This window comes from Grampus griseus, assembly GCF_964374135.1.
Source record: "Grampus griseus genome assembly, chromosome: 6".
NCBI lineage: Eukaryota > Metazoa > Chordata > Mammalia > Artiodactyla > Delphinidae > Grampus > Grampus griseus.
This window is the reverse complement of record NC_139000.1, coordinates 36642123-36668551: the sequence shown is the minus strand read 5'-3', so window position 1 is coordinate 36668551 and position 26429 is coordinate 36642123. Positions and strand designations below refer to the sequence as shown.

The 26429-nt window shown below is 52.1% G+C and overlaps 3 protein-coding genes across 8 annotated transcripts in view; 1 reads left to right on the top strand and 2 right to left on the bottom strand.

Annotated features, from left to right (window-relative positions):
- Positions 1 to 5095: 5095 nt before the first annotated feature.
- CA9 (carbonic anhydrase 9) lies at positions 5096 to 10692 on the top strand. Its single transcript, XM_082656499.1, has 11 exons — positions 5096 to 5494; positions 6340 to 6369; positions 6623 to 6793; positions 6927 to 7069; positions 7151 to 7243; positions 8310 to 8376; positions 9219 to 9376; positions 9569 to 9713; positions 9844 to 9870; positions 10317 to 10398; positions 10530 to 10692. Exons 1-11 carry the CDS (start codon positions 5128 to 5130, stop codon positions 10594 to 10596), a joined length of 1350 nt encoding a protein of 449 aa, XP_082512625.1. The 5' UTR covers positions 5096 to 5127; the 3' UTR covers positions 10597 to 10692.
- Positions 10693 to 11698: 1006 nt separating this feature from the next.
- On the bottom strand, positions 11699 to 19395 carry TPM2 (tropomyosin 2). 6 transcript variants are annotated; one of them, XR_014296860.1, is made up of 10 exons: positions 19101 to 19389; positions 18538 to 18663; positions 15317 to 15450; positions 15101 to 15218; positions 14933 to 15003; positions 14398 to 14473; positions 14155 to 14217; positions 13927 to 13996; positions 12202 to 12960; positions 11699 to 11842 (listed from the first exon to the last, which is right to left on the bottom strand). XR_014296860.1 is itself a non-coding variant. In XM_082656297.1 (9 exons), exons 1-9 carry the CDS (start codon positions 19212 to 19214, stop codon positions 11760 to 11762), a joined length of 855 nt encoding a protein of 284 aa, XP_082512423.1. In that variant the 5' UTR covers positions 19215 to 19395; the 3' UTR covers positions 11699 to 11759. The 6 variants fall into 6 exon arrangements, 4 of the variants coding, with proteins under 4 accessions (XP_082512423.1, XP_082512422.1, XP_082512421.1 ...); XR_014296861.1 differs by having other exon boundaries at positions 12370 to 12960; XM_082656297.1 differs by lacking the exons at positions 12202 to 12960; positions 14398 to 14473 and adding an exon at positions 14718 to 14793 and having other exon boundaries at positions 19101 to 19395.
- A 5403-nt stretch (positions 19396 to 24798) lies between these two features.
- Positions 24799 to 26429, bottom strand: part of TLN1 (talin 1) — a 32275-nt gene continuing 30644 nt past the window's right edge. Inside the window, exons 53-57 of the mRNA XM_082656286.1 lie at positions 26265 to 26390; positions 26069 to 26131; positions 25776 to 25958; positions 25499 to 25627; positions 24799 to 25369 (exon numbers count right to left, since the gene is read on the bottom strand). Coding sequence (XP_082512412.1) covers positions 25244 to 25369; positions 25499 to 25627; positions 25776 to 25958; positions 26069 to 26131; positions 26265 to 26390 — 627 coding nt within the window. The 3' untranslated portion in view covers positions 24799 to 25243. The remainder of the gene's footprint in view (positions 25370 to 25498; positions 25628 to 25775; positions 25959 to 26068; positions 26132 to 26264; positions 26391 to 26429) is intronic.

Below are 26429 nucleotides of genomic sequence, written 5' to 3'. Positions count from 1 at the left end.
CAGAGGTCTTAAATAGGGAGTGAGATTATATGTGCATTTTAGAGAGATCACCCTGGCTAGCTGGACTCAGCAAGACCCATTAGGAGGCTGGTGCAGTTACCCAGGTAAGAGGTGATGGAAGTGTGGACTAGGATGAAAAATGAGGATGAAAAGTTTAGAAGGTAGAATCCGTAGTGCTTGATGACTTGACTTTCCTTCAGACGTGAAGGAAAAGATGAAAGATGGCACCAGGCTCCTGGCTTAGACCACTTGGTGGAGTATGGAAGAAGAGGTTTTGGGGACAAATGAATTCAGCTACAGGCCTGTTGAATTTGAGATACTTGTGGGACATCCAAGTGGGGATATCCATTTGGCGGGTGGTTATAGATCTGACATGGGGTAGTCCAACCTGGGGATACTTGGCTGTCCTCAAGTATAGAAGCTATGGGAGTAAATGAAACTGCCTACAAAGGACATGAAGAGGGATATGGGCAGAAGACATGAAGGTCCCCAGCACAAGCTCATTCCTTCTCATCCCGTGCACCCACTTCAGTTCCAAAATGGCTGATGGTGTAGTGGGCTAAATGGTGGCCCCCCATAAAGATGTGTCCATGTCCTGACCCCTAGAACCTGTGAATGTGACCTTATTTGGAAAAAGGGTCTTTGCAGATGTAGTTAAATTAAGAATCTTAAGATCATCCTGGATTATCCTGGTGGGCCCTAAATCCAATGGTAAGTGTTCCTATAAGAGACATCCAGTAGAAGACATAAGGACAAGAGAAGAAGGCCATGTGAAGTCAGAAGCAGAGACTGAAGTTATGCAGCCACAAGCCAAGGAATGCCTGGAGCCACCAGAAGCTAGAAGAGGCCTTAGAGCCTTCAGAAGGAACAGGGCCCTGCCAACACCTTAATTTCAGACTTCTAGCCTCCAGAACTGTGAAAGAATAAATCTGTGTTGTTTTATGCCACCCAGTTTGTGTTAATTTGTTACAGCAGTCCTAGGAAAATAATACTGATGGTGAGCTGGGCCAGAACTACAGGTGAGTCCCCAGGGCCCCAGAAGGGCTGTGATTTGTCTTTGCTTCCAATCCATGTCTGGGGAATAGGGGGCTCTTTTTCCTCCTACTTCACCAGCAAATAGCTCCCTCCTCTGCAGCCCTGGGATAAGCAGAGACATGGCCCTCGATGTCTTAAGACATAGACCCTAATGACCAAAAACTTGGCCTTAAACAACCACAGAGAGGTCGTGTGTCAGGCCGGGGTGGGGGGAGGGGGTGTCCTTAGTCAATCAGTCCTGAGTACACTCTGTCCCTGAGGAGACTCAGGAAACAAGACTCTGGGAGCTCAAACCTGTTTTAGGGTTTGGCAGACTCCCAGTTGCAAAAGCACGATCTTGGGTCAGAGTCCACATTCCCCACCCAGACCAGAGACATAGTCACACACAGAGACAGAGAGCTCAAGAAAGAGACAGCACCATGGAGAATGGCACTTGGGAAATTAGGGAGCTGTAACACAGAGAGAGCTGTACCTAGATGCAATCTGGACTCTGAAATACTGAGAAAAAGCAGCAGAGATGGAGGGGAGACATGTGGACACATAGAAGTGCCAAGGAGAATTGTACAAGGAGACCCTGATGGAGATCTAAAAAGGAAAAAGGTGGAAACATTCAAAACATTTGGAAAGAGGGAAAATGAAATAAAACTAAGATTGGTGTTGGAGAAAGTTCTAGACATACAGACTCCAGACTTCAGTTAGCATGGTGTTTCTGTCCTCCATGCTTCCCATGACCTCCTCCACCTCAACTAGATTAGTCGTTACCACATTCTGTCTTGTCCAGGCCCATCCAGTTTAGATATTACCATGTACTTTCCATGTGTCTGGGTCCAACCAAGGTTCTGACAACACAGCTGACCAAGACAATGAGCTGACCATCAGGAGTTCACACTGGATCAGATTGCCATGGATGGCTCTTAATTTAGCTCCAGAAATGGCAACCTAGATCGTTAGGCTGACTACCTCCTAAGAAGACTGCTTGTTCAGCCATACAAGTTTTGGCATACAGTATGACAGTCACTCTGACAAGGCAGACAGTTTGGGGTGCTGTAGAAATGTGATGTCCTGCTCCTGGAATAATTGCGGTTTGACACACACAGGCCATTGACAATGGGCTCCCTGAGGGCAGGGAAGGCATTTAGTTTGGTTTTTCTCAAGCCCTGTCTCGGTGATCTGCAGAGAGAAAAATGATCAATAATAAAGTAATACTGAACAAAAGACAGACTCAATCAATCAAATACTGGACCCTGCCCTTATGGACCTCAAGGCTATTGGAGCAGATATAATGTCATAAATCACCTTAATATGAATTGGATGCTAGACAAGGTTGTTAGTGAGGGCAAAGAACTGTGGTGGTTCAGAGGCACCAGAAATCTCTTCCTGTGGTGTAAAGTTGGTCAAGCAAGACCTCCTAGAAGAGATGGCCTTTGAGCTGAGTCTTTTTTTTTATTATTTAATTTTTATTTTATCTTAGAGTATAGTTGAGTTACAGTGTTGTGTTAGTTTCAGGTGTACAGCAAAGTGACTCAGTTATACATATACATATATCCATTCTTTTTCAGATTCTTTTCCCATATAGGGTATTACAGAATATTGAGTAGAGTTCCCTGTGCTATATAGTAGGTCCTTGTTGGTTATCTATTTTATATATAGTAGTGTGTATAGGTTAATCCCAAACTCCTAATTTACCCCTCCCCTCCACCTTCCCCTTTGTAACCATAAATTTGTTTTCTAGTCTGTGAGTCTGTTTCTGTTTTGTAAATAAGTTCATTTGTATCATGTGTTTTTAGATTCCACATATAAGTGATATCATATGATATTTGTCTTTCTCTGTCTGATTTACTTCACTTACTATGATAATCTCTAGGTCTATCCATGTTGCTGCAAATGGCATTATTTCATTCTTTTTTAATGGCTGAGTAACATTCCACTGTATATATGGACCACATCTTCTTTATCCATTCCTCTGTCGATGGACATTTAGGTTGCTTCCATGTCTTGGCTATTGTAAATAGTGCTGCAATGAAGATTGGGGTGCATGTGTCTTTTCAAATTATGGTTTTCTCCAGATATATGCCCAGGAGTGGGATTGCTGGATCATATAGTAGTTCTACTTTTAGTTTTCTAAGGAACCTCCATACTGTTCTCCATAGTGGTTGTATGAACTGAGTTTTGAATAATAGAAGGGATTTAGACAGAGGAGATAGTAAAGCTGTTTAACATGTTAGTGGGTGCATTCGTGCACAACTACTGACCTACCAGAGTGGAAACTGGTTGGGGCATTCAAGTGGGGTCCTGGAGCCCCTGCTGTGTCAAGCATTACTTCTTTAGTGAGTTCATAAGGTCAGGACAGTCCCTAGGGAGGAGTGGGGTAGCAGGAGCACCCTGGAGTTAGGGACTAGTTACAAACCAGATTATAAATATTTCAATATATTTAATTACCTATACAACCATACTGGTGTCTGTACCTACTGAATGTTAGCCCCAGATAAGGATCTCCTGAGATGGCCTTACTCTCTTCTGGTTTGTTGAAGCCATAGGGGCCTTATTAGAATGTGAGCTGTAGAACAGCAGAGGCTGTTCTCCAGTTCAATGCTGCATCCCTAGGGTCTAGAACAGTGCCTGGAGGACTAGAGGAAGCTTACCAAATGTTAAGTGAATAGGCAGACTGGGAATCCCAGCCCATTGTTGGGGTCCTCTCACTATTCATCTCCTTGCACCCACTTTCCCCCTCCAATTCGTACTCCACACTACCCTTCAACATAACCTAGAATGAGATTTGGATTCTGTCATTCTTCTGCTCAAAGTATTTGGTGCCTCCCTTTTGCCCAGAATGCCATTTTCCCCATTTTTTTTTTTTTTTTTTTTTTTTTTTTTTGGTGGTACGCAGGCCTCTCACTGTCGTGGCACAGGCTCCGGACACGCAGGCTCAGCGGCCATGGCTCACGGGCCCAGCCGGATCGGGGCACGAACCCGTGTCCCCTGCATCGGCAGGCAGACTCTCAACCACTGTGCCACCAGGGAAGCCCCTCCCCCATTCTTTTTTAAACCAATTGAACTGCTACTTCTTTAAGCCCTGATCAAATTTTGCCTACTTCTGTATTACTTTCTGAGGCAGAATTCATCTCTCTCCCCCAAATATTATGATGATTTTTGCCCTCACTCACAAGACAGCAAGCTCCTCGGGATAGGGACTGCGTCTTATTCATTTCCATACATCTAGTCTATTAGCCCAATGCCTGACATATGGTAGATGCTAAATAAATAGAAGAGTGAAAGGCATTCCCAGCAGTGAGAACTAAATGAACAAAGGTGGTCAAAGGTTTGGGTAAAAAATGAATAGTTTAATTTGGCTAGGGTATGAGGGAGAGTAGTAGGAGAAAAGATGGAAAAGTCTCTTTGGTAGTATTTTGAGGGGACTTGGAAGTCAACTAGAGGGAGAAGATGGGCAGATAGAAGATACTTTGGTAGAGTGTGGAAAGCCAATGGAGGTTTTTGAGCAAAGGTGTAATATGATGAATAATACATTTAGTTTAAACCTATCAGACTCTCTAATAAATATATACAGTTTTCCATTCATACTCAAATTCGCCTCCCACCTACTCATCCATCCACCCTCCCACCCCCAGACTCCCCCCACAGCTTGCCCTACCCCTTCACCTGCTCCCTGGCTGGGCCAGGGATGTATATATGGGCTGCTTCCCCTCTCAGCCAGAGGACGTGGGGTCCCCAGCTGCCTGGGACTGGGAAGCAGGCCAGGGTTAGCTGAGGTTGGCTGGCGAGCAGCCAGGCGGTGCCAGGGAGAACCTGTATAGTGCCAGGTGGTGCCTTGGGTTCCAAGCTGAGCCCATGACCCTGATAACCTTCTACCTGCGCACATACCTGCCGCTCACTCCACCCCATGCCCAACTTTGCTATCAGGGAGGGGGCACAGGGCCAGACAGACCTGCAGGGCTTTGGCTCCATCTCTACAAAAGGGCCTTCTGTGAGCCAGTCTGCTCCCCTCCAGGCTTGCTCCTCCCCCATCCAGCTCCTGTTTCTGATGCACGTACAGACCGTACACACCGTGTCCCAGGACACCCCACAGTCAGCCACATGGCTCCCCTGTGCCCCAGCCCCTGGCTCCCTCTGTGGATCCCGGCCCCTGCCCCAGGCCCCGTTGTGCAGTTGCTGTTATTACTGCTCCTCCTGGTGCCTGCCCATCCCCAGAGCCTGCTCTGGATGCAGGGGGCTCCCACCACAGGAGGAGATTCATCTGGGGAAGACGATCCACTGCGTGAGGAGGACCTGCCCAGTGAAGAGGATATACCTGGAGAGGAGGACCCACCTGGAAAGTTGGATCCACCTGGAATGAAGACTGAAGCAGGAGAAGAGGATTCTCTGAAGATAGAGGATCTACCTACTGTTGAGACTCCCAGGGATACTCAAGGCCCCCAGAATAATGCCCACAGAGACAAAAAAGGTAAGTGGTCATCAGCTCTGCAAATCTAGGCTCCAGGAGGTTGATGCTTCCCCTCATTAAACCCCAACCCAGGTAGGGATTATTCAGGGAAGGAGAGGAGCCTGTACTCTGATGGTAGTTTTTCCCAACCCCAGGGGCTCCCATGCCACTAGCCCTTTACCCCCTTTCAGAGCTAGATGGGGAGACAAAAAGGGGCACAGATGGAGAGAGGTAAGCAGGAAGAGACGGGAAAGAAGAAAGGGGGAGGCTGGAGAGGAGAAAGATAGGAATGTGGAGAGAAAACAAAGGTGGAGAGAAGTAAGAGTATGAGGGGAGAGAAGAGGAAGGACGGGGGTGTACCAGAGGAAGAGCAGGAAGGGCTTGTAGAAATCACCTCATCTTCAGCCTACAGATGAGGAAACTGAGACCTAGGACTAAGGAAACAGCAGGTAGGAGAACCTGGTATCTTGACTCTCAAGCCAGGAACTTTGGAAAACGAGCTGGAGACCAGAAAGGGAACAGGATGAGTGGGGAGGAGGGATGAATAAGGGAGAAAAAGGTCTACTGATTTGGGCCTGGGAACTGAGGCCTCCACCCATTTTAGAGACCCTGAGACAGTGGTCGCAAACTGGTATCTCCGGGGCCAGCAGGATCTTTGTGTGGCCCGTCAAGCTGTGGCGTTTTACTTGGCTGCCATCTATAGTGCTTTACACCTGGCCTGCTTCAGGCATTTCTGTTACCTGCTATGCTTCTGTAAGACATCTGAATTTGTGAACCTCTGCTAGTGAAGGAGACCCACCTCCTTTTGGCCGCTGGGGAGGGACTGGGCTCAAAGATCAGCTTCTTCATTCTTCTTATTTATGCAGGGGATGACCACAGTCATTGGCGTTATGGAGGTGAGACACCCACCCCCTGCACAGACCCAATGTGGGCACTCAGCTCTGCTAGTGCCTGCACCCCCCGCCCTCTTCCCCCGCATCCGCGTCTGCCAGTCCCTGACACCACCCGCTGCCTCTCTCCCTCCACATCCCTTATTTCTATCTCCTGTCTGGATGCCTCCTGACTCGACCCCATCACTTTTTCTACTCAGCTTCCCTAAAAGTTCCTGATCTTGTCATCAAACTTCCTGTACATACTCTCCCACTCCAGGCGCTCCGCCATGGCCCCAGGTGTCCCCCGCCTGCGCTGGCCGTTTTCAGTCCCCGGTAGATATCCGTCCAGAACTCACCGCGTTTTGCCCAGCCCTGCGACCCCTGGAACTCCTTGGCTTTGAGCTCCCGCCACAACCAGAACTGCGCCTGCGCAACAATGGCCACACCGGTGAGGCGGTCTCGGGGCGGAGCCTCGGGGAAGGGGCGGAGGCTAGCTGGGGATGAAGGACTGTCCCTGGGAGTTAGGCTCGCGCTCTGCGGAGAGAGGGGCGGGCCCGGCTCACCTGCCTCTCACCACGCAGTGCAGCTGAGTCTGCCTCCCAGGCTGGAGATGGCCCTAGGTCCCGGGCAGGAGTACCGGGCCCTGCAGTTGCATCTGCACTGGGGGGCTGCGGGTCGCCCGGGCTCGGAGCACACGGTTGGCGGTCACCGTTTCCCTGCCGAGGTGAGCGCGCAGCTGTCCGCGGAGGGTCGAAGTGGGGCGCGGGGTAGGGGATCTCGCCCACTCCTACCGTGTCCTCTCCAGATCCATGTGGTTCACCTCAGCACTGCATTTGCCAAAGCTGACGAGGCCTTGGGGCGCCCGGGGGGCTTGGCCGTGCTGGCTGCCTTTCTGCAGGTACCAGCCCTGGACACCCCCACCCCTACTTCCCCAGCCCTCGGGCTCAGAGTATCTTGCCCCAGAGACCCACCCCCACCCCGCACCTGGCTATCATCTTCATTTACTCATTAGTTCTTTCATTAACACCCACTGTGAGCTGGGCTCCAACAAAAGGTTCCGAAACTGTGGATCCTTGTCTCCCCACAGCCAGTGAGGGAGGCTGACAGGATAGACATATACACAGGACGCAGAGTCAACAAGGTAGTCAGGGAAGTCCTCACAGAGGAGGTGAAACTTGAAGCCTTCACTAGTGGGAAAGAAAAGGAGATATTCCATGCAGAGCGAACGGTACATGTAAAGACTCAGAATATGGCCCATTCGGGGAATGGCAGATGCAGTAGAATGGACATAAGGAAGAGTCATTTGTCTAATACTCTTATAACCCATAATTTCCCCTTTGCAAAATGCCATATTGTCTAGAGAAGCATTTAGTGACCTCTTTGGACCTGTACTGATCAGGAGTACATACACAATGATTAGAGGAGGCTAGTAGGTTGGAGGGATGGTGAGACACCTGTGGATGGTGAAACACCTGTTAGGCTCACTCCCTCCCTGACTCATGATCGCCAGCCTCACAGCGCAAAGCTCAGAGAAGCACCTTGGAAATAGCATGTCCTGGCTCCAAAACTCAAACACATGAATTATTAAGGTGAATGCAGAGCTAACATGAATACAAAGTTTATTGGGGTTTCCTGTGGTGGGGACATAGAATGGGTGTGGAGTTAATGATGAGTGAGATTGGAAAAGTAAGTAGAGCCCATCATTGAGAACCTTGTATCCTAGTAAAGTGACCCACCATCCTCCTCTTCCTCCAATTTGCCATTGAAAACTAGTCTGCCTAGTTACGTCAGTTTGCAAAGTAGGAGTATATTGACCTTGAATAATAATACATGAGATATTGTGTTCCCCCAGCGTTCTCAGAGCTGGGAACTGGGGGAGGACTATGGGAACCCACCTCACCTTCAGGCCTCCAGCCATAACCCTAAATACATGTATGAATCTATCTTGCATTATCATCTCCTAGGAAGGCCCCGAAGAAAACAGCGCCTACGAGCAGTTGCTGTCACATTTGGGAGAAATCGCTGAGGAAGGTCAGTTTGTTGGTTTGGCCACTACCCTTGATACCCTTGCTCATAAAGAATCGCCCTTGGGGAGCCTCAGGTCTGAGGATGGAGAAGGGCTCCCTCCCACACAGAGGGGTTGAAATGTGAACTGGCCTACTGTGACCTTGATAATAACTATGAAGCTGAACACAGGCAAACAGACAAAGGCAAACTGCTGGCTACAGCCTTTATGTTTAAAAACCAAACAGAAACTAAGACAAAAACCAAATAAGACCAAAAAAATAGTGTTTGGAACTTTCAGGGGTTGAGTCTGGTTGAGTCTAAAATTTTTCTGAGAGATGTCTATTACTCCTTCATAAGCATCAAATATTTTAAATTTGTTAATACTTTTGTTGGAAATCTTTCTTTCCTTCTCAGTCACTCTAGGTCATTTTAAACTTCACTTGCCCAACTGGACCTTAAGTTTTGCTAAACTAGAGAGAACTGTGTTTTTTGAGTTTTGTGTGTTTTTAAAGTTATAGGTATTTATTTACAAGTTATTCAACGCATTTTCTCTTTTGATTTACTCTGGGCTTAAATCTGCATTCCAGCGTGTTATCACAGTGTGCAAACTAAGAGTGAAGACTCAGAGGGAGGGCCAGGGGAGCAATTCTCTCACTCTGTGCGCCCCAAAGCCTTTTACTACCTCCTGAGTCATGTCTTGCGCTGAGTTATGGGAAGGGACACACTCAGTGAAGAAGTGGTTTCTGGGAGTTGAATCAGCTTGGCTTCTGGGAGATAAAAATGTATTCCTGTACCCCAAAGCTTTGTTGTGTGTATGGCCGGGGGGGTCAATCTATGTGGGACTCCAGCACAGGTCCTCTCCACAGACTCTGAGACTTGGGTCCCAGGACTGGATGTATCTGCACTGCTGCCCTCTGACCTCAGCCGCTACTTCCGATATGAGGGGTCTCTCACCACACCCCCCTGTGCCCAGGGAGTCATCTGGACTGTGTTCAACCAGACAGTAAAGCTGAGTGCTAAGCAGGTGGGGCTGGGGTGTGGTGGTGACATAGGGGATGAGGGGGAAAGGGTTGTAGGTGGAGGTGAGAAAGAGGAGGCATAAAGAGATGAAGTGGCCGTGTTGGGGATGAGGGAGACGTGGACAGTGGGTCCCTGAGGTGTGACCCTTTTGCTTCTGTGTCATGAGCCCACCCCCACTGTCTGCTGACCTCCCTAGCTCCATGCCCTCTCTGACTCCCTGTGGGGACCTGATGACTCTCGGCTACAGCTGAACTTCCGAGCTACACAGCCTTTGAATGGGCGAATAATTGAGGCCTCCTTCCCTGCTGGAGTGGACAGCAGCCCTGGGACCGTTGAGCCAGGTGCAGCTTTGTCTACTGATGCCATGCCCCCTGCCCCCAGCCACAGGTCCCTCATCCTCCCCATGTGTCCTCATTTGTCTGTCACTGGTGATCACCACCCCTGGCTCTAATGTCTCCTTTTTCTCCTCAGTCCACCTGAATTCCTGTCTCGCTGCTGGTGAGTCTGTGCCCCTCCTCTGGTTCCTGAGGCTGGGGGCATCCCTTGGCACCATCCAGCCTCAGGGGCTAGTCAGGACCACCACTGCTACCTCTCCATTTCTGCAGAGCACACTCCAACCCCAATAGGATAGCGTCAGATCAAGGCAGGGGGGTTCCCCTGTTGTCCCCAGTGCAAGAGTTGGTCAGAATGAAGCTCCAGAAATCTCCTTGCATCCTCCTTCCCAAACAACCTCTTTCATTTTGTTTTTAGAGAGGAAAAAAGTGCTCATCTTACCCCTTCTTGTGTATCCACCCCCATCCCTTTGCTGGCCTCTGCTGGATTCGGAGATGCTGGGGGCAGCTGGAGAATTTGGGGCAGGGGTGGGGTTCAGGTGGAAGAGGCTCTGAGGGAACCTACAGACTCCTCTTCACTCCCTGAGGCAGTCTCTCTCCTCCTCCCTCCAGGAGACATCCTGGCCCTGGTTTTTGGCCTTCTCTTTGCGGTTACCAGCATCGCCTTCCTTGTGCAAATGAGAAGGCAGCAAAGGTATTTTACTAACCCTCTCCCTCAGGCCCAGCCCCTGCTGCCCAAGTGGAGTCCAGAACAGCTTCATGCAAATTGCATGCAAATGAGCTCATCCTTGGTGAGATTTCTGATTAGGGTTCCCTGTTGTGTAGACACCCAAGTGGGACCAAAGGAAGTGTCAGGTACCACCCGGCAGAGGTCACGGAGACTGTTGCTTAGAGGCCTGCAACTTGGAGAATGTGCAGAGAAGCTGGCCAGAGGAATCTGAGGGGGAGCTGGAGACTTTGTCCTGCCCATTACACTACTTCCTTTTAAGCCTCCAAAGATATATTTTTTAAATAAATATTTCTAATAAAGTCTGTGGAAGGCGTATCCTTGTTCCCCAAATCAACAGGATGGTGTGTTCATTTCCTATTGCTGCTGTAACAAATTACCACAGACAGTGGTAACGGAAATTTATCCTCTTAAGAGTTCTAGAGGTCAGATGTTCAAAATGAATCTTCTGGGCTAAAGTCAAGGTGTTGGCAGGGCTGGTTCCTTCTGGACACTCCTGAGGAGAGGATATTTTCTTGCCTTTTTCAGCTTCTAGAAGCCAAGCATTCCTTGGCTTGTGGCCCCTTCCTTGCATCACTCCAATCTCTTGCTTCCATTGTCACATCTCCTACAACTGCTTTTAACCTTCTTGCCACCCTCTTATAAGGACCCTTGCGATTATGTTGGGCCTACCCAGTTAACCTAGGATAACCTCCCCATCTCAAAATCCTTAGCTTAACTAAAGTCCCCTTCCCATGTAAGGTAACATTTCACAGGATTAGGGTATGGACATCTTTGGTGGGGGGACATGATTCTGCCTCATGTAGATGTTATCAGGAAGCAGGGAGAAATGACCGATATTGTTGGAATGACTGTGTGTGTGTGTGTGTGTGTGTGTGTGGACAAGCTCGGTCTTTAGGCTTAAAATCACACTGAGGCTTTTGGGTTTTCACCCTGCTCAAGTAAAACCTATGTAGCTTTGCAGTTTTGCCTTCCAGTCGTGCTGCCCGGCCCAGCCACTTGCTGGAATGGGGCAGTGCCGCTGAGAGCAGCTCCTTTGCTCTGTGGGGAGTAAGGGCCAGATGTTCCCCCAGCCCTGCCAGGCTTCTCTGCTTCACACAGCCTGTTCACAACCCCTCCTCAGTGAGCCCAGTGCCCCACCCCTCTGGCTCACTCAGGGGTCCTTCCAACTCCACTCTTCCCCTGGGGCATCCTCTCTACCTTCTCCACTTTGGAAAACCACCACCACCATCCCCAACACCCAAGAAAGGCTTAAAGGGCCCCGTGATACTGGTAACATCAGTTTTATTCAGTGGCAACTACAGCCTGGCTGGGGGCAGGGCCAGCCCTCACAGGTTGTTGAGCTCCAGCAGGGTCTGGTCGAGGGTCTGGTGGATCTCCACGTTCTCCTCCTTGGCACTGGCCAAGGTCTCTGTGGGGGGAAGCAACCCGTGAGGTTGGTGGGGAGAAACATGGGGAGGCATGGACAGGGGATGTGACAAATAGACACGGAGTGGGTTGGAGGCACAGGAAGACCCAAACATTCAGGGATCTGAGGACCCTGTGGGTGGGACAAATGGATGGACTGAACAAGTCAGACAGGGATGCCTCACTCAAGGCTCTGGGGCCGTGGAGGTGGGATGGGAAGGCCTGAGTCATAAACTAATTTACCCTCCTTCTTTAAAAGGTTGAAGAGAGTTGGAAGCAGGAGGAAAGACAAAGACTGAGCCAGGAAAGGGAGTGTCAGACAGACAGACAGACAGACAGACAGACTTGAGGCAGAAAACAGACCTGCAGGGAAAGCCCCATGGTGCTGCCATCCAGTGTCTCTCCAAACTTCATCCCAGACCATTCACAACCTTCTCACCCCTCCCCTGCACCTCACCATTCCACTTCCCTTCCAGTCATTCTTTTAGATCCTGGAATCACAGCTTGAATGCTCCAAGGGCAGTGACATGCCTGGGTCTGTAGAAGGGCGTGTGTCTCAGAGGCACCAGAGGGCCCGTGGTTGACTGACGTGGTCATATGTGCCCACATGCAGCAGTGAGAGTCATGCAGAGAGGGTTCCGGTGTGGGCCACAGTGGTTTGTGGGTGAGATCAGTAGGGGAGGGGTGGGTCACAAGATCGGGGGTGCCCGTAGGAGCCAGGGTCTCAGCAGTGAACCAGTGCTCTGTGGGGGTGATGGAAGTGCTCTCTGGAGGGCAGGAAAACAGCATGGAGACCAAGTTGAGTTTATTAAGCAGCAGAGAGCGGGAGAGGCTGGCGGGTAGAGGGAGGAGTGGATGGATATAGAAGGATGAAGCAAATGTCAGGGTGGGCGGCAGCTGTGACGGGGGCTCTCCTAGGCTGCGTCCAGCCTGGCTGTGCAATGTTGGCAATTTCTGCTCCTCCTGCTTGCCCCCCTCCCCATTACAGAGAATGGAAAGGAGAAGAGAGAAGGGGCCGCGGGCTACACTGGTGAGAGGCTCAGAGGGAGGTGATGTCGTTGAGTGCGTTGTCCAGCTCCTCGCTGATGGCCTTGTACTTCATCTTCTGTGCATAGACTTCGTCTGGGGGGTCCAGGGGAGTGGGGCCAGGTGGGAGTATGGGGAGAGGGAATAGAGGGAAAGAGGAACAGAAGGAGAGAGGGTAATGGAAAGAGAGAACAAGAATCAGAGAGAGGTGGACGAAGATGGAGTGAGAGAGACAGGCCAGAGAACAGGCTGGACAGCTGTCAGGGCCCCCTCCTCCCCTCTCTTTACCCCTATGTCTTTTGCTCTTTTCTGTACCCCAAACTGGTGCTTCCCCCCAGGAGCTCCTGCCTCCCCCAGGGGCCTGGGGGCACAGTGCTTTGCATAAGCAGGAGTGCTTGCTTCAAGGGGAGGGCGCTCAAGCCACAAAGTTCTAAAGTCCTAAAGTTGGAGAGAAAACTGAGGCTTGCCTGAGAAGGCTGGAAGCAAGAGAAGAGGGAGTTATGAAAGTGAAGTGAAAAGGAAAGACAGCTTTAGGCACAACGTTGTCGGTAACAGTGAGAAGCAGCTACAGACTAGCAAATGCCTGGATGCTTGTTTTCACCAAATCTAGCTTCAAAAAGTATTTTCCATTAATGTTATCATGAAAACCTAGATAGTAAACCAAATAGCTCTCTATTTAATGAAGAAGGTGCTGCACGTGGACACAGAATTGTCTAGATCAGTGCTACGCAGAGTGTGGTGTGAGGACCAGCAGCATCTGCATTACCCGGGAGCTCGTTAGACACAGATTCAGACCAAAGTCAGCAGTCGCTTCAGAGCAGCACCCAGGAATCTGTGTTTTAAAAACTCTGAGGGGATTTCCATGCTCACTCAAGCTCGAGAAGCACTGGAGTGGACGGGGCTACATCTACTTGGATGGGCACAGACCGCCAGAGTCTGTGGAGTCCTAGGTGGTCCAACCCTAATTTACCACTGGCAAGTATCATGGGCTGGGAAGATAAGTCATGGGGAATATGGACCTATTTTAAAAGGTTCAGGGGTACAGAGGAATATCCCTTTTACCTTCCAGGTCATCAATGGTTTTCTCCAACTTTGCCACCGACCTTTCGGCAAACTCTGCTCGGGTCTCAGCCTGGGCATAAAGGCAAGATGGGGAAAATGACAGGAGCTTAGGCCCTCCCAGACGCTATCAACTTTCTCTTCCGTCCCTGTCCCCAGATTCCCTGCCACAGGAGGTCTCTGGCGGGTACTGGGGGGCTTGAGGGGGATTTGGACTGGAAGGACTCTCACCTCCTTTAGCTTCTCCTCCAGCAGTTTGATCTCCTCTTCATATTTATCTTCTTTGGTGGAATACTTTTAGGGACAGACACATGCCATCAGTTCATCGCCTCCACAAGTCCTTCATTTCTCCACGGAGCCCCACAGGCTACTCCTGATTTTGTCTCCATCAAACATCCGGCCCTGCCCTGCCTGGGCCCATCGCCTCCCTCCCCTGAAGGACCCCATCCTCACTGGCCCTCTACCCCCCTCTACCTTGTCCGCTTGGGCTTCCAGGGATTTCAAGTTGTTGGTAACAATTTTCAGCTCCTCCTCTAGGTCCCCACATTTACTGCAGGGGGTGTGTGGCAGGGTGGGGTGTGAGGGCACAGTGGGGGAGACAGCGGAGATGGCACAGTGGGGGAGGGGTGGAGGAGAGAAGAGAAGAGCAAAGTTGTGAGAGTGACAGCAGGCAGAGTTTAGGAGCCCCAGGCCCTTCCCGGCCCCCAGCAGGTAAGGGAGAGCAGCCTGAGATGGAGGGGAAGGTGAGCCTAGAGAAGGTGCCATTGCCCAGAAAGGTCCAGAGAGGTGACTACCTCCTCCTCTGAGGCCGTCAGGGACTTGAGGGCCTGGTCCATGGTTCGCAGTTCCTCCTCCAGCTGCCTGGCTCGGCTGGGGGCAGCACGTAGGGGTCAGAGGCAGGACCCGTCCCTGTGATCCCACGCCTGGGAAACTGCCTCCCCACTGTGCAGAGTGCCCCAGAGCCATGGGCTCAAGCCGAGTTTCACTTGCCGCCCTGTGGTGTCCTCACCTCTCAGCCACCTCAGCTCTCTCTTCTGAGCGCTCCAGCTCTCCTTCCAGGATCACTAGCTTCCTGGCCACCTGTGGGGATGGGGAAGAGAGGAGGAGGAGATCCATGGTGAATGACTGGGGGTGTCTGGGACTCGGGAGTGAGAAGAAAGTGGGGCAGGGCTCTCACCTCCTCATATTTGCGGTCTGAATCCTCAGCGATGTGCTTGGCCTCCTTCAGCTGCATCTCCTGCAGCTCCATCTTTTCCTCATCCTTCATAGCTCGGTTTTCGATGACCTTCATTCCTCTGAGAGTCAGGGAGAGGAGTAGGGGTCGGGTTAGGACCAGCAGAGACAGGCTTCCAGCCCCCTCCCCGGCCCACCCTCTGAGGACCCCCCTGCCCACCTCTCACTCTCATCAGCTGCCTTCTCAGCCTCCTCCAGCTTTTGCAGGGCTGTAGCCAGGCGCTCCTGCGCCCGGTCCAACTCCTCCTCTACCAGCTGAATGCGGCGGTTCAGGGAGGCCACATCTGCCTCGGCCTGTGAGTCAAAGGTCAGAGGTCAGAGAGGCTTTGTCTGCCTTGAGGATCAGAGAGGCTTCAGAGGATGGTTAAGATTCTTGTCAGAACGAACCTAGGTTTCCTGACCTCCAGAATTTCAACCTATTTTTTTTTCCCCCAAACCAACCATCTTCCGTGCAGACTCTGTGCTCCAGCCCAAAACATGCCCTCCTGGACAAGCTCCACTCCCCTGCTACAGGGCCTCTTCTAGCACGGTGCATAATCTCCAATGGTTATCTGCACACAGATCCCTCCATCCCTCCTGAGAGCCCTCCAACTGCTGGGACCAGGTCTGAGGCAGCCCTGACGACTCCTCAGCAGAGCCTGGCCCAGGCAAGGGGTGGGGAAGAATCAGGCCAACCAGACTGCAGTGCTGCTAAAAACCGCCAATCACAGAATCAAACTCTGTGATGTCACTCGCTGCCAGGCAGACCCCTAGCGGGAGGCTCCGGAAGCAAGCCAGGCCTATTTAGGACACCCTAGGCTGTACCAAGGGTACTCCCTGCCAATGCCCGAGGCAAGTGAGGTCGGTGCGAGGGCAGTGTGAGTGGCAGATCAGCCACTGATCCTGCAGTACAGAGGCAAAATCATGGTGGTTTTGGAGAACGTGCACAGAAACAGACGATACCTTGAGAAAGAGAGGACAGAGCAAGAAGGGCCCCAATAAAGGAAAATGAGAGAAGTAGTGCAACTTGGTGTTAAGAGCGTCAGCTCTGAGTGACACTGTTGTCTTTGAGCTACTTGTGTGACCTTGGGTAACTTATTTAGTCTCTCTAAGCCTCAGTTTCCTCCTTTTTAAATTGGAGTTGACAATAGCAGTTCCTACTTTGTAGGCTGTTCTGAGATAATGCAGTGCTTCTAATACTGGATTAATAACAGGATCATCTGGGAGGTGTATAAAAAATACCAGGTTCTCTAGCTCCATGCTGGAGCCACTGAACTGAGATCTCCAGGGCAGGGGCTTGGAAATCTTTCCATCTTTTTTTTTTTGTGGCATGTGGGCCTCTCACTGCTGTGGCCTCTCCCGTTGCGGAGCACAGGCTCCGAACGCACAGGCTCAGCGGCCATGGCTCACGGGCCCAGCCGCTCCACGGCATGTGAGATCTTCCGGGACCGGGGCACGAACCTGTGCCCCCTGCATCGGCAGGCAGGCGGACTCTCAACCACTGCGCCGCCAGGGAAGCCCTTTTTTTTTTTTTTTTTTTAAAGCTTCCAAGGGATTCTGATGATAAGCAATCTTGGGAAATAGTAAAATAATATGCAGAAAGCACTTGAATATGTGCCTGCAGAGTCCACACCCCATAAACGTTAGGTTATCCCTTGTCTCTCCCTCAAGGACAAAACACAGAAACCGCGAGATTTAGGATTGGAAAGGAGAAATGACCAGTGTAGGGGAAGAAGAGAGTGACAGGGAAGAGATGGGTGGCAGCACTGGGGGTAGAGGGAGTAGAAAGCAGGTCCTGAGTGATAGTGTAGGACAGGGGAAACAACACCATATATAGAAAGTAGTTGCAGCTTATCCTCCAGGTGCTGAAGGCCACCTAGAGTGACAAGAGCCCATCCTGGGCACAGGGCCATATGACTCAATGTGGAAGGATTCTGGGACAGCACTGGGGTTGGTAAGAATGACTCTGGGGGACACTGGAGGTCTATTCTAGAGAGAGATGAGACTCTGCAAAAGGGAAATTCTTCATGGTAGTGGGGTGACATGACTCTGGAGAATCTGGGAAGTCCTGGGGCCCGCATCACAGGAATGACTTTTGCCATTTTCTGCTTCTCAAGTTCTTCCCAGTTACGGATGCTGCCCTCTAACTGCAGGACAGGCAGTGCTGTCCCCTCTGCACAAATGAGAAGCAAGAGAGAAAGGAGAAACTGAGGCACCGTGTAAGTTAAGTGCTGTGTTCAAGGTCACACAATAAGTTTGGGCACCGTTTCCTATCTTCTACTGGTGCTGCTGCCCTGCTTTCCCAGCTCTGTCCCTGTCTTCCCCTCCTCCCTCCAGCCCCCACCTAGCTCCTTGGGTTTCCAGTCCTTACTCCAGCTGCACTGGGCCTCAGTTATTTATAGAGTGTCAGATGCCCAGGGTCGTCTTCACTAGCAGCTGCAGGTCAGTTCCCTCCCAAGTGCCAGGGCTGGTGAAGAACCAAAACCGAAGGCTGGAGGTCAGAGAAACCAACCTTGGGGCTAGGGGGGGATGGGGAACAAGGATAATGGTCAATACGAACAGTAATGTCATCTCTGATCTCGGATGTTCAGACCGTACGTATGCGAATCCCCCCATCCACCCAACCGCAGGCTCATCTTAAACTTAAGCCTGGGTGGAAGGCAAACGGGGAGCATGAGGCAGAGAAAGTACCATGTCCAAAGTCTGATGGCCGTTCTCCTACCTCGTGGGGGGAGGGGTTGGGAATGGCAGGAGGTGGAGAAGTCTGGTTAGCGGGTGGGGGGTGAGCAGAGGAATCTCTGAGTGAGCAGAACTTGCCAAGGTGGCTGCCGTGGCGTTTGTGGCTCTGTCCCTCTGCCCCGTGGCCTGGCATGGTCTCAAGGCCAAGAGCTTAATGAGGGTAAGTGAGGGACTGACAGAACCTGAGCTGGCGTCCCAGTGCACAGCAGGGCCGCTGGAGCCAGAAGTCAAGGCCAGGGAATTTCTAATGGCCCCCCCGGGGGGTGTAGCTCAAGTCAGGGCCCCTCTTTGAACTCCTCTCCCCTCCCCCTGCCCCGCACCCCGAAAAGGTAGCTGCAAGCTCCTTTCCATGTTCAGCTGGGGGATTAGTTGAGATGGATGGTAAATTCTTGTACCACCCACCCCCGCGGTGACTCATTGCTTGGTCACTGTACACGCTAAGAGCTGGAACCAAACGAAATTACAACACTGTGTCCTCTGGGGGAAGTGGGAAGTGGTTTTGATTTACCCACTGTCTTGGATTATTTGTGCCAGCTTTTGCCCTAGCCTGGGTTCCTGCGAGGAAACGGTTTCTGTCCTGGTGCTGAAGATCCCCTCCATCCCCATGTCTGGGACCTCTCCCAGTGCACTAACTCTCCCACCATCCCCCAGGTCCACACTCACATCGGTGGCTTTCTTCTCAGCCTGCTCCAGTTTCTCCTGGGCATCCTTCACTGATTCGGAATACTTTTCCACCTCGTCTTCCGTCCCTTTCAGCTTCTTCTGGAGGGCCTGCTGCTCCTCCTCCAGCTGGGAGAGAAAAGCCTCAGTCAGCCAGGCCCAGGCCCAGGCAGGAGGCAGTGGTGCGTGCGAGGGGGTACTAAGAGATATGTAGCGGCTGTCAGGGAGGAAGAGGGATAGCAGAGGAGGGACAGTGCAGCCAGGGGTGTTGTAGGGACCTGGCGGGAGGGGAGAGAGAGCTTCCGACCCCAAGGAGCAAGGGCCATCATGGCTCTGCAAGGGCAGGAGTGGAAAGGGGGGGACCGGGGCTCCCCAGGCTATGGTGGATGAGATGAAGCGTGGCTCTGGCTAGGGCCCTGAGGGGTACCGTGAAGGCCCAGCAGCCCTCACACTGGACAGTAGAGAGCCTTGGACAGCAGGTCAGAGGCTGAGGGGCACCGGGCAGGGCCTACCCCACCCGCATTGTGGGGTGGCGGCAGGGGATGCACCGGGCCTGGGGCCCCCACCTGCTTGCAGCGGTCCTCAGCTTGCTTCTTGTCGGCCTCAGCCTGCTCAGCGCGGTCGATGGCATTCTCCTTGTCCAGCTTTAGCATCTGCATCTTCTTCTTGATGGCGTCCATGGTTGCGGTGGGAGACCGGCCGGCCGGCGGGCTGTGGGGTGGACCGGGCTGACTGGGCTGGCTGCGCGAAGTGGTTGCACGGGTGGCAGGCGAGGAGGACCAACCGGGACTGGGATGTCCCAGCCGCGCGGGCGCCTAAAAGGCGGGGAGGGACCGGGCGGAGCCGGGGGCCAGGACCCTCCCCCACCGCAGCCCAAACCTTGTAGGGGCAGAAGCGCTGCAGGGTCGGGGGGGCGCGGCCACCCCCTGCGCCCACCCCCTCGGGGCTCCGCCTCTCCCCCCTCCCTTTCCCCACCAACCCCCCCCTCCCACGGCCGTCTGAAGGGAAAGTAGATGGAGAGTCTGTCGAAAGAAAACACCGTAGCGTTGCAGAGGGGAGGGGACCCTGGGGCTGGGGGCTCCGCGCTTCTTCTGAGTGACAGCCCAGCCCAGTGGCAGCTGCGGCTGGGGGCCCTGGGGCTATTTCGGGGTTTGAGCTCACGGCAGCTGCCCGGGCGCAAGGACCGGAGTGTCCCCCCCATCAGCTGCAGCAGCCGCTGCACTTAATTTAGAAGTTTCCTGTAAATCCCCTCGGATTAAATGTCTCTTGGAAGGCGGGGCTCCTCCGCCTTTCGAGTGCCTCAGTTTACCCTGAGTCCCAGACTCTGGGTTTGCGTTACCGACGTGGCAGTGATAGCGGAGAGTCTCTCCAGGGACTTGGGGAAACTGAGTCAGGAGGGGAGCCCAGAGACCCAGTCGCAGTGCGGGGCGAGGCCCGGCTGGCTGCCCCCGAGGGCGGGCCTGACCTCTCTTCCCCCTTCCAGCCCCTTCCAGCCCCTGCCTCTGGAGCCAGGGCCCCTCCTCCATGGTCGCCGGGACTCAGAACCCAGCTCCGTGCCCCGCCTGCCCCACCCCCACGTGCCCCGCATATTTTCCACGCGGCTTCTGCCGGGCAGGACGCGGCGCGCTCCCCTCCCCCGTCTCCATCCCCTCCCGGGACGCGTCCCTCTGCGTCCCTTCCTTGCCCCGCTCCGGGCTCCACCGGCCCCACCGCCCCTCCACTCACCCCCACCCACCCCCGCTCTCGCCTAACCTCCCCGTGCGCCCTCCCTTCTCCTCCCCTTCTCCCGGCGGACTCGCCTCTCTTCCCTTGTGAGCCAGCTTTACGCTGAAATTTCTTTTCTGCCCTTTTTTGGGATATTTCCCGTGGGGAGGCGGAGCCGGGCTGGGGCGAGGAAGGCAGGGGCGAGGGTAAGAGTTACTGAGCTGCTGGGCGTCAGGAGCTGGGGGTGCGGTGTCCTCTCGGACCGAGGCCACCAGAAAGAGCTCCGGGAGCTGGGGCCTAGGGTCGGGAAATCAGAGGCACGGGCGCCAGGCTGTTTTCGTTTTTCTCGGGGTGGGGTGGGGGGAGAGGAAGTGGAGAGCTGCCTTGGAAGGGGGGAAAGGGGAGACCAGGCGGAGGAAGCCTTGCTCCCCAGGGGCAGAGGGGCGGGACGCCTGGCTTTTGCTGGCGGGTCGGGAACTGTGGGAACCATGGGTCCCGGGCCCCGGGTGAGATGGGGGCGGGGAGGGAGGGGGCTCTGAAATGTATTTAGATCTGCTTAGGCGACTGCTGCTACACACGGAACAAAACTGATCTCGCGGTGTTCACTCCGTCTCCTTGTTTCCCCAAACTCGTGAGAGTCGCTTCCATCCACCCTGTAGCCAGTGCCAGACCCCTGGCTGGTAATCAAGAGCTCCCGTCCCTCACTTCCCACATCCACTTAATCCTGTAGGTTCTACTTCCTACAAATGAGGTTCCTCCTCTGAAGTCTCTGGGGTTGCCTTGGGCAGCTCCTTATATTACCTCCTGCCTGGGTCTGTTGTGGTCTTACTCCTGGTTCCCCAGCTCTCCTCCACATTGTTACACAAAAGTCTTTCTTTAAAGTTGGTGCAAATAGGACCCTAAAATCCTCCCAAACCCCTCCCTTCGCCCTCCCTCTTTTGATGGGAAAAATCCACATCTCTTAATATGGTATATAAGGCCCTTTGTTTTGGCTCCTGCCCACTTCTCTAGCTCTACCTCCTTTCATTTCCAACCTCACCCCCAGTACACAGACTTGTACTTCTGTGCAGCATTCATACTGAGCTAAGTGCAGGAACTGGAAATCACCATACTTTTCTTGAAGCTTCCACCTTTCTGTTCTCTCGCTAAAATGCTCTTCCCTTGGCTGATTCCTGGTGGCTGTAAAGACCAAGTGGCAGCTTTTCTGGGAAGCCTTCCCTAGCCACTTGTCCCGACCACCCTTTCCACCTAATAGGTGCATGTTTTTGGTGAAGGCTCCTAACTGACATTCTCATAGTCCCTGTTATAACTGTCCTTGTACCTGTTTGCCTCCTTCACTGATCTCCAGAACAGGGGCTGTCTTTTTCAATTCTGAATCCCCAGTGTAGCATAGCATCAGGCATAGAGTTGGCACTTGGTAAACATTTGCCGGGTCAATTTTTTGTGCACCAGGTTCAGAATTCACAAAGGTACTATGTGGATCTAGGGGAACTCATGGTCTAGTGGGCCAATTCTCAAACTTCATCTTAGAACCCCCATACACTCTTAAAAATTGAGAGTGGCGTTTGAAGATCCAAAAAGCTTTTGTTGGAGTCATATCTATCATATCTATCAATCTGTCAATACTTACCATATTAAAATGGAAACTAAGAAAAAATTTCAATATTTATTAATTTATTAAAAGTAACAGAAACAAACCCATTACACATTACCATGTTAAGATACTTTTAATGAAAAATAACTATATTCACCTCCCCAAATTAGTGAGAGCATGGCAGTTATTTTACATTTTTGCAAATCTCTTTAATATCTGGCTTAATAGAGGACAACTGGATTCTCAAAATCTACTTGAGCTTTCTATCGGTTGCTATGTATTGGTTGTTTAAAGTACCGTATAGGAAGAGAATCTAGTTTCACACAGATACGTAGTTGGAAAAGAGAATAGTATATAGCTGACCCTTGAACAAGACAGGGGTCTGTGAAGTTGTAAACCCATAACTTAACCCTCTGTATGCTTGGTTCCTTCGTCTTCATGATTCTGCAACCCTGGATTCAACCAACCGCAGATCACGTAGTACTGTAATAAACTAGTCCACATATAAGTGGACTAGTGCCGTTCAAACCCATGTTGTTCGAGGGTCATTGGTATTTGTAGCCTTTTTGTGTGATCCTGGATATTCTTCTTTGATGCTACATCAACACTTGACAGGTGGTATGCTCTTAAGGGTTAGTTGCAATGAAACTATATCAATAACCTTTTTGTACGTTTCATTGTAACCAATTAGTCTGTATTGCACTTTGGTTGGATCTTTTAGCCAGGGATAATTTTGTAACATCAAGCATTGGTCATTTGGAAAATGATTCACTGAGCTATGCAGATGTTTCAAATGTCAATACATTTCATTATATATTATTAAAAAAATCATGATGGTTTCAACAGAAAAGTTTAAGTGTGGGGAAGCTGTAAAGCTCATGGCAGAGACAAGTTTTCTAAAATTCTGGTTTTCACTTGAAAGCTTGAATTGGATCATTGGCAACAAGTACCGTCAGGTTTTTCCCTGAAGTGACACACTCTGGTTTTTTGTATTGGTTTTCGAGAAAAGACCTGCCAGATACCCAAGTCTGATAACCATGGTTTGTCTGTCAGTCATTCCTGCAGGTAAATGTGGCGCTCCATGAAAAAAGCAGCTAGTTCAGCTCACAACTCGAAGAATTGTCTAGGTGCTTTCCTTTAGACACCACCATACTTCGGTGTGCAGCAGAAGTGCTCTATGCATACTTCCCAGTTCATCACACAGAATATTGAAAAGACTTGTTGCTAAAGGACTAAGATTTAATAAAATTAATATTTTTTTACTGCCTCATCAAGGACATTCTTAAGTAAGAAGCCAGCACTTATTTCTTAAATTGCTAGTGCATGGTGGTGCAGACTACAATGACCATTTGTAGTACAGTTTGAGCTACTGCCTTGATTTGTACTAAGGCAGTTTATCCACCAATGTTCTTGCACCGTCAGTGCAAATGTTGACACTGAAAAAGGAAAATAATGTCTTAGTATTATTATGAAAATAATCTTGACCTTATGGACTCCTGAAAGGGTCTTGGGAACCTCTAGGGGCCGGAGGGCCAACCACAGTTTAAGAACTGCTGATCTAATGGGTATTCAAGTCTCGCCCCAGAAGGCTCCCTGAGGCATCACTAGTGAGAGGTACGTGATTGGTCACAATTCCTGAGGACATGGCAGGGAAGTGGTAGCAGGAGTCAGCAGCTGTCCTGGGCTCATAGCTGGAGGAGTTCAAACAGTCTGGACTACCACTTGTTGGGGAAGTTTTAAAAGGGATTTGATCTCTAAGGTCCTCAACGATGCTAGGACATTGTATCCGGGGTTAGGGGGCCACAGCAGTACGTATTGCAGTTGCCAGTCTGCGTCAGAGAGGTGATAATACATCTGTTTTCCAGTGCTTAGCATGGGCATGGCTTAGTAAATATTGAATGAATTACTCACAGGCGACAGGAGTGATGGTAGGAAGTTGGCACCTCCCCTAATGGGCAGCCCTGGGGAGGACAAACTCATTCTGTCTACTTTAAACTTACTCTAATGGTATAGGAGTAGAAGATGTCATGGCTTCAAGGTGGTGACAGGAGGTGACAAGAGTAGCAGCAGATGGGTGGTAATTGTGTTCCACTTGGAGGGAGAAGCAAGGAAATAACTGGGCCCCAGGGCTGGTTAAAGAATCATGCATGAAAGTAGCGGCAGATCTGAGAGGCCTGCCAGGTGGTCCATGCAGTGTGGGCAGTGTGGGCAGCGTGGGCGGGTGTGGAAGGAAGTGGAAGCACACAGCACCCACCTCCCTGACCGCTTCCCCCCACTCAACCTACAGGTTAGCAGGGCAGCTGGAACAGAGCTGCGAGCACCCGCCTGGCCACTAGGGGAGCGCTGGTCTCTGATTATGCGGCCTCACACTTGGGTCCGGCTTTTTCAGTTACTTTTGTTCTAGCGCTATTCTAGGCCGGTGCAGCAGCAAGGCCTGGGAGGGCCTGGAAGTGCCCAACCCAGTCAACAGTTGAGCCTACCTGAGGCAGCCTCAGGTTGGATTTTTTGCTTGTTAACTGCCTCAACCAAATCTGTGGCCACAATTCTCTTAGGCCCAGACACTTGTATCCATAGGCTTACTGTTTTCAGCAAAGCTGCTTTTTGAAAATTCGGATTTGGCGAGGGACTGGATTTGTTCACGTACTCTGAGCAGTGATGAAGCACAGAGTGTCCCTTGCAGCCACAAAGAGCAGTGGCAGCTGCTGTCCCAGCAACAGAAGAATGACACTTGGTGAGGCGTAGGCGCTGGCCAGTGAGCTGGGGACAACAGGAGTGTGACTCCTCGGGGACAGCTTCCCGACGAGGATGACTTCAGGGATCTGGGTGCAAGTAGGAGGAAGGGGCCTCGGGGCAGACTGCCTGTCTGCCCCCGCTCCATTTCTGAGCCAGATCAAGTGGGTACAGAACTGAATCCCACTCTCTCTGCCCTGCCCTGGGGGAACCTCCTCATGAAGCCAGGCAGAGGCTGCAGGCAGAATCACCTTTATTGGAGCATGACCTGTTGGGGGCTTGTACCCTCACGGCCCCCACAGCTAGCTGGGGGGTGGGGCTCGCCAGTATCAAAAAGGAGGAGAAGAGCAGAGGCTGTGGGGACTGGCTGGAAGCTGCTGGCGGGGTGCTGCGGGCTGGGGCCCTGGCAGGTTCAGACTGAGGTACAGCAGCGTTAATAATACTCTCGGAGCGTTAATACTCTGGGGAGGGGCAGGCACTTAGGGGGCCCTAGGGCATGAAGGCACTTGGATCCGGGAGGGGACAGGGGATGTGCAGTGGGACTGGGCAGGGCCAGGCCCGGGGTTTGGCAGGCACTTCCGGCAGTGCTGGGGTGGCAGGCTGGGCCCGACAGCCCAGAAGGCTTTGGTGGTGGCAGGCACAGTCTCTGGGCTGGGTCTGCATCGAACAGAAGCAGCTGCCCTAGTGCTCATCTCGAAGCTCTGAAGGCAGGAACTTGTACTGCTGTTGCCGGATCTGTGCCAGCTTCTTCCGCGCCTCTTCCAGCTCTCGTTCCTTCCGAAGCATCTCTTCCTGGGCGGCAATGATCTGAGGGATGGAGATCAGGGACTCAGGTCAGTGCGTATGTGCCTTAGGGTTTAGGGTTGTTGAGACCGGCACGGGCACTGGGACCGCCCTGCTGACAGTGTCCCTCAGAGTGTCTGGCACAGAGCTTACCTGGGCAATGCCCCCAACCATCTTCTCCTTCACCACCACTGTCTCGTTCTCCTGCTCTTCAAAGGCTGCAGCCTTCTGTGCCGCCTTCACCAGGTTATCCGAGGCTCGTTTCACTGCGTTGCCGGCAGCCTGGGTAGAGAGAAGGCAGCATGAGTTGAGAACTCAGGTAGGGTCCCAGCTGAGAGTCCCTCAACTCCCTCACAGAAAGCATGCCTCGGGGGTGACAGTTTAAAGCAGCACAGCTCAAGGTACAATGGGATGGGTCAGGGTTCCTCACCTGAAGCCGTTTCATTGCCTCAGAGTCCTGGTCTGCCTTGACCTTGCAGGCCACGAGGAGCTGGGCTGTGGAGGCGGCGACCTGCTTGGCTGATGAGATGAGCTTCTCCTGGCTGGCGTGGCCTTGGACAGCTGCATTGGCTGCCTCACACAGATTGTTGGTGGCTGCAGCCACCATCCGGGCCTGAAACAGGGAGATTAGATTACAATATGCCTCTTGCTCTGGTCCATGCCCTCTCCAGCCTTCTCAAGTCTCTGAAGCTCAGAGGGATGTAGGTGGAGTTATACACTCACGGCAGAAATGAGGCCCTGGGACCACTGCCCATCATCCAGTGCATTGGCTGGAATGGCGCCCACCTGTGGAGGAAGGCGGGAGCCTGCTTAGACCTGTGCTCTCCGCAGGTCCTAAGGGCCTCCCAGCTACAGTGCAGGCAGGTGTGGACGGCAGAGCTGCTGCCGTCCCCTTTCTGCTGGCTGTCGGAGTCCTTACCTTCCCTTGGGCCACCAGTTCCCTCTGGGCGGCTGACGCAGCCTTCACCAGGGCACTGGTGGCTGCTGCGATGGACTTGGCAGCTTCTAGTATCTGTTCCTCGAAGTTCAAGGACTCGTCCGCCTCCTGCAAAGAACAGACGAAGGTTGCAGAGAGAGATGGAAA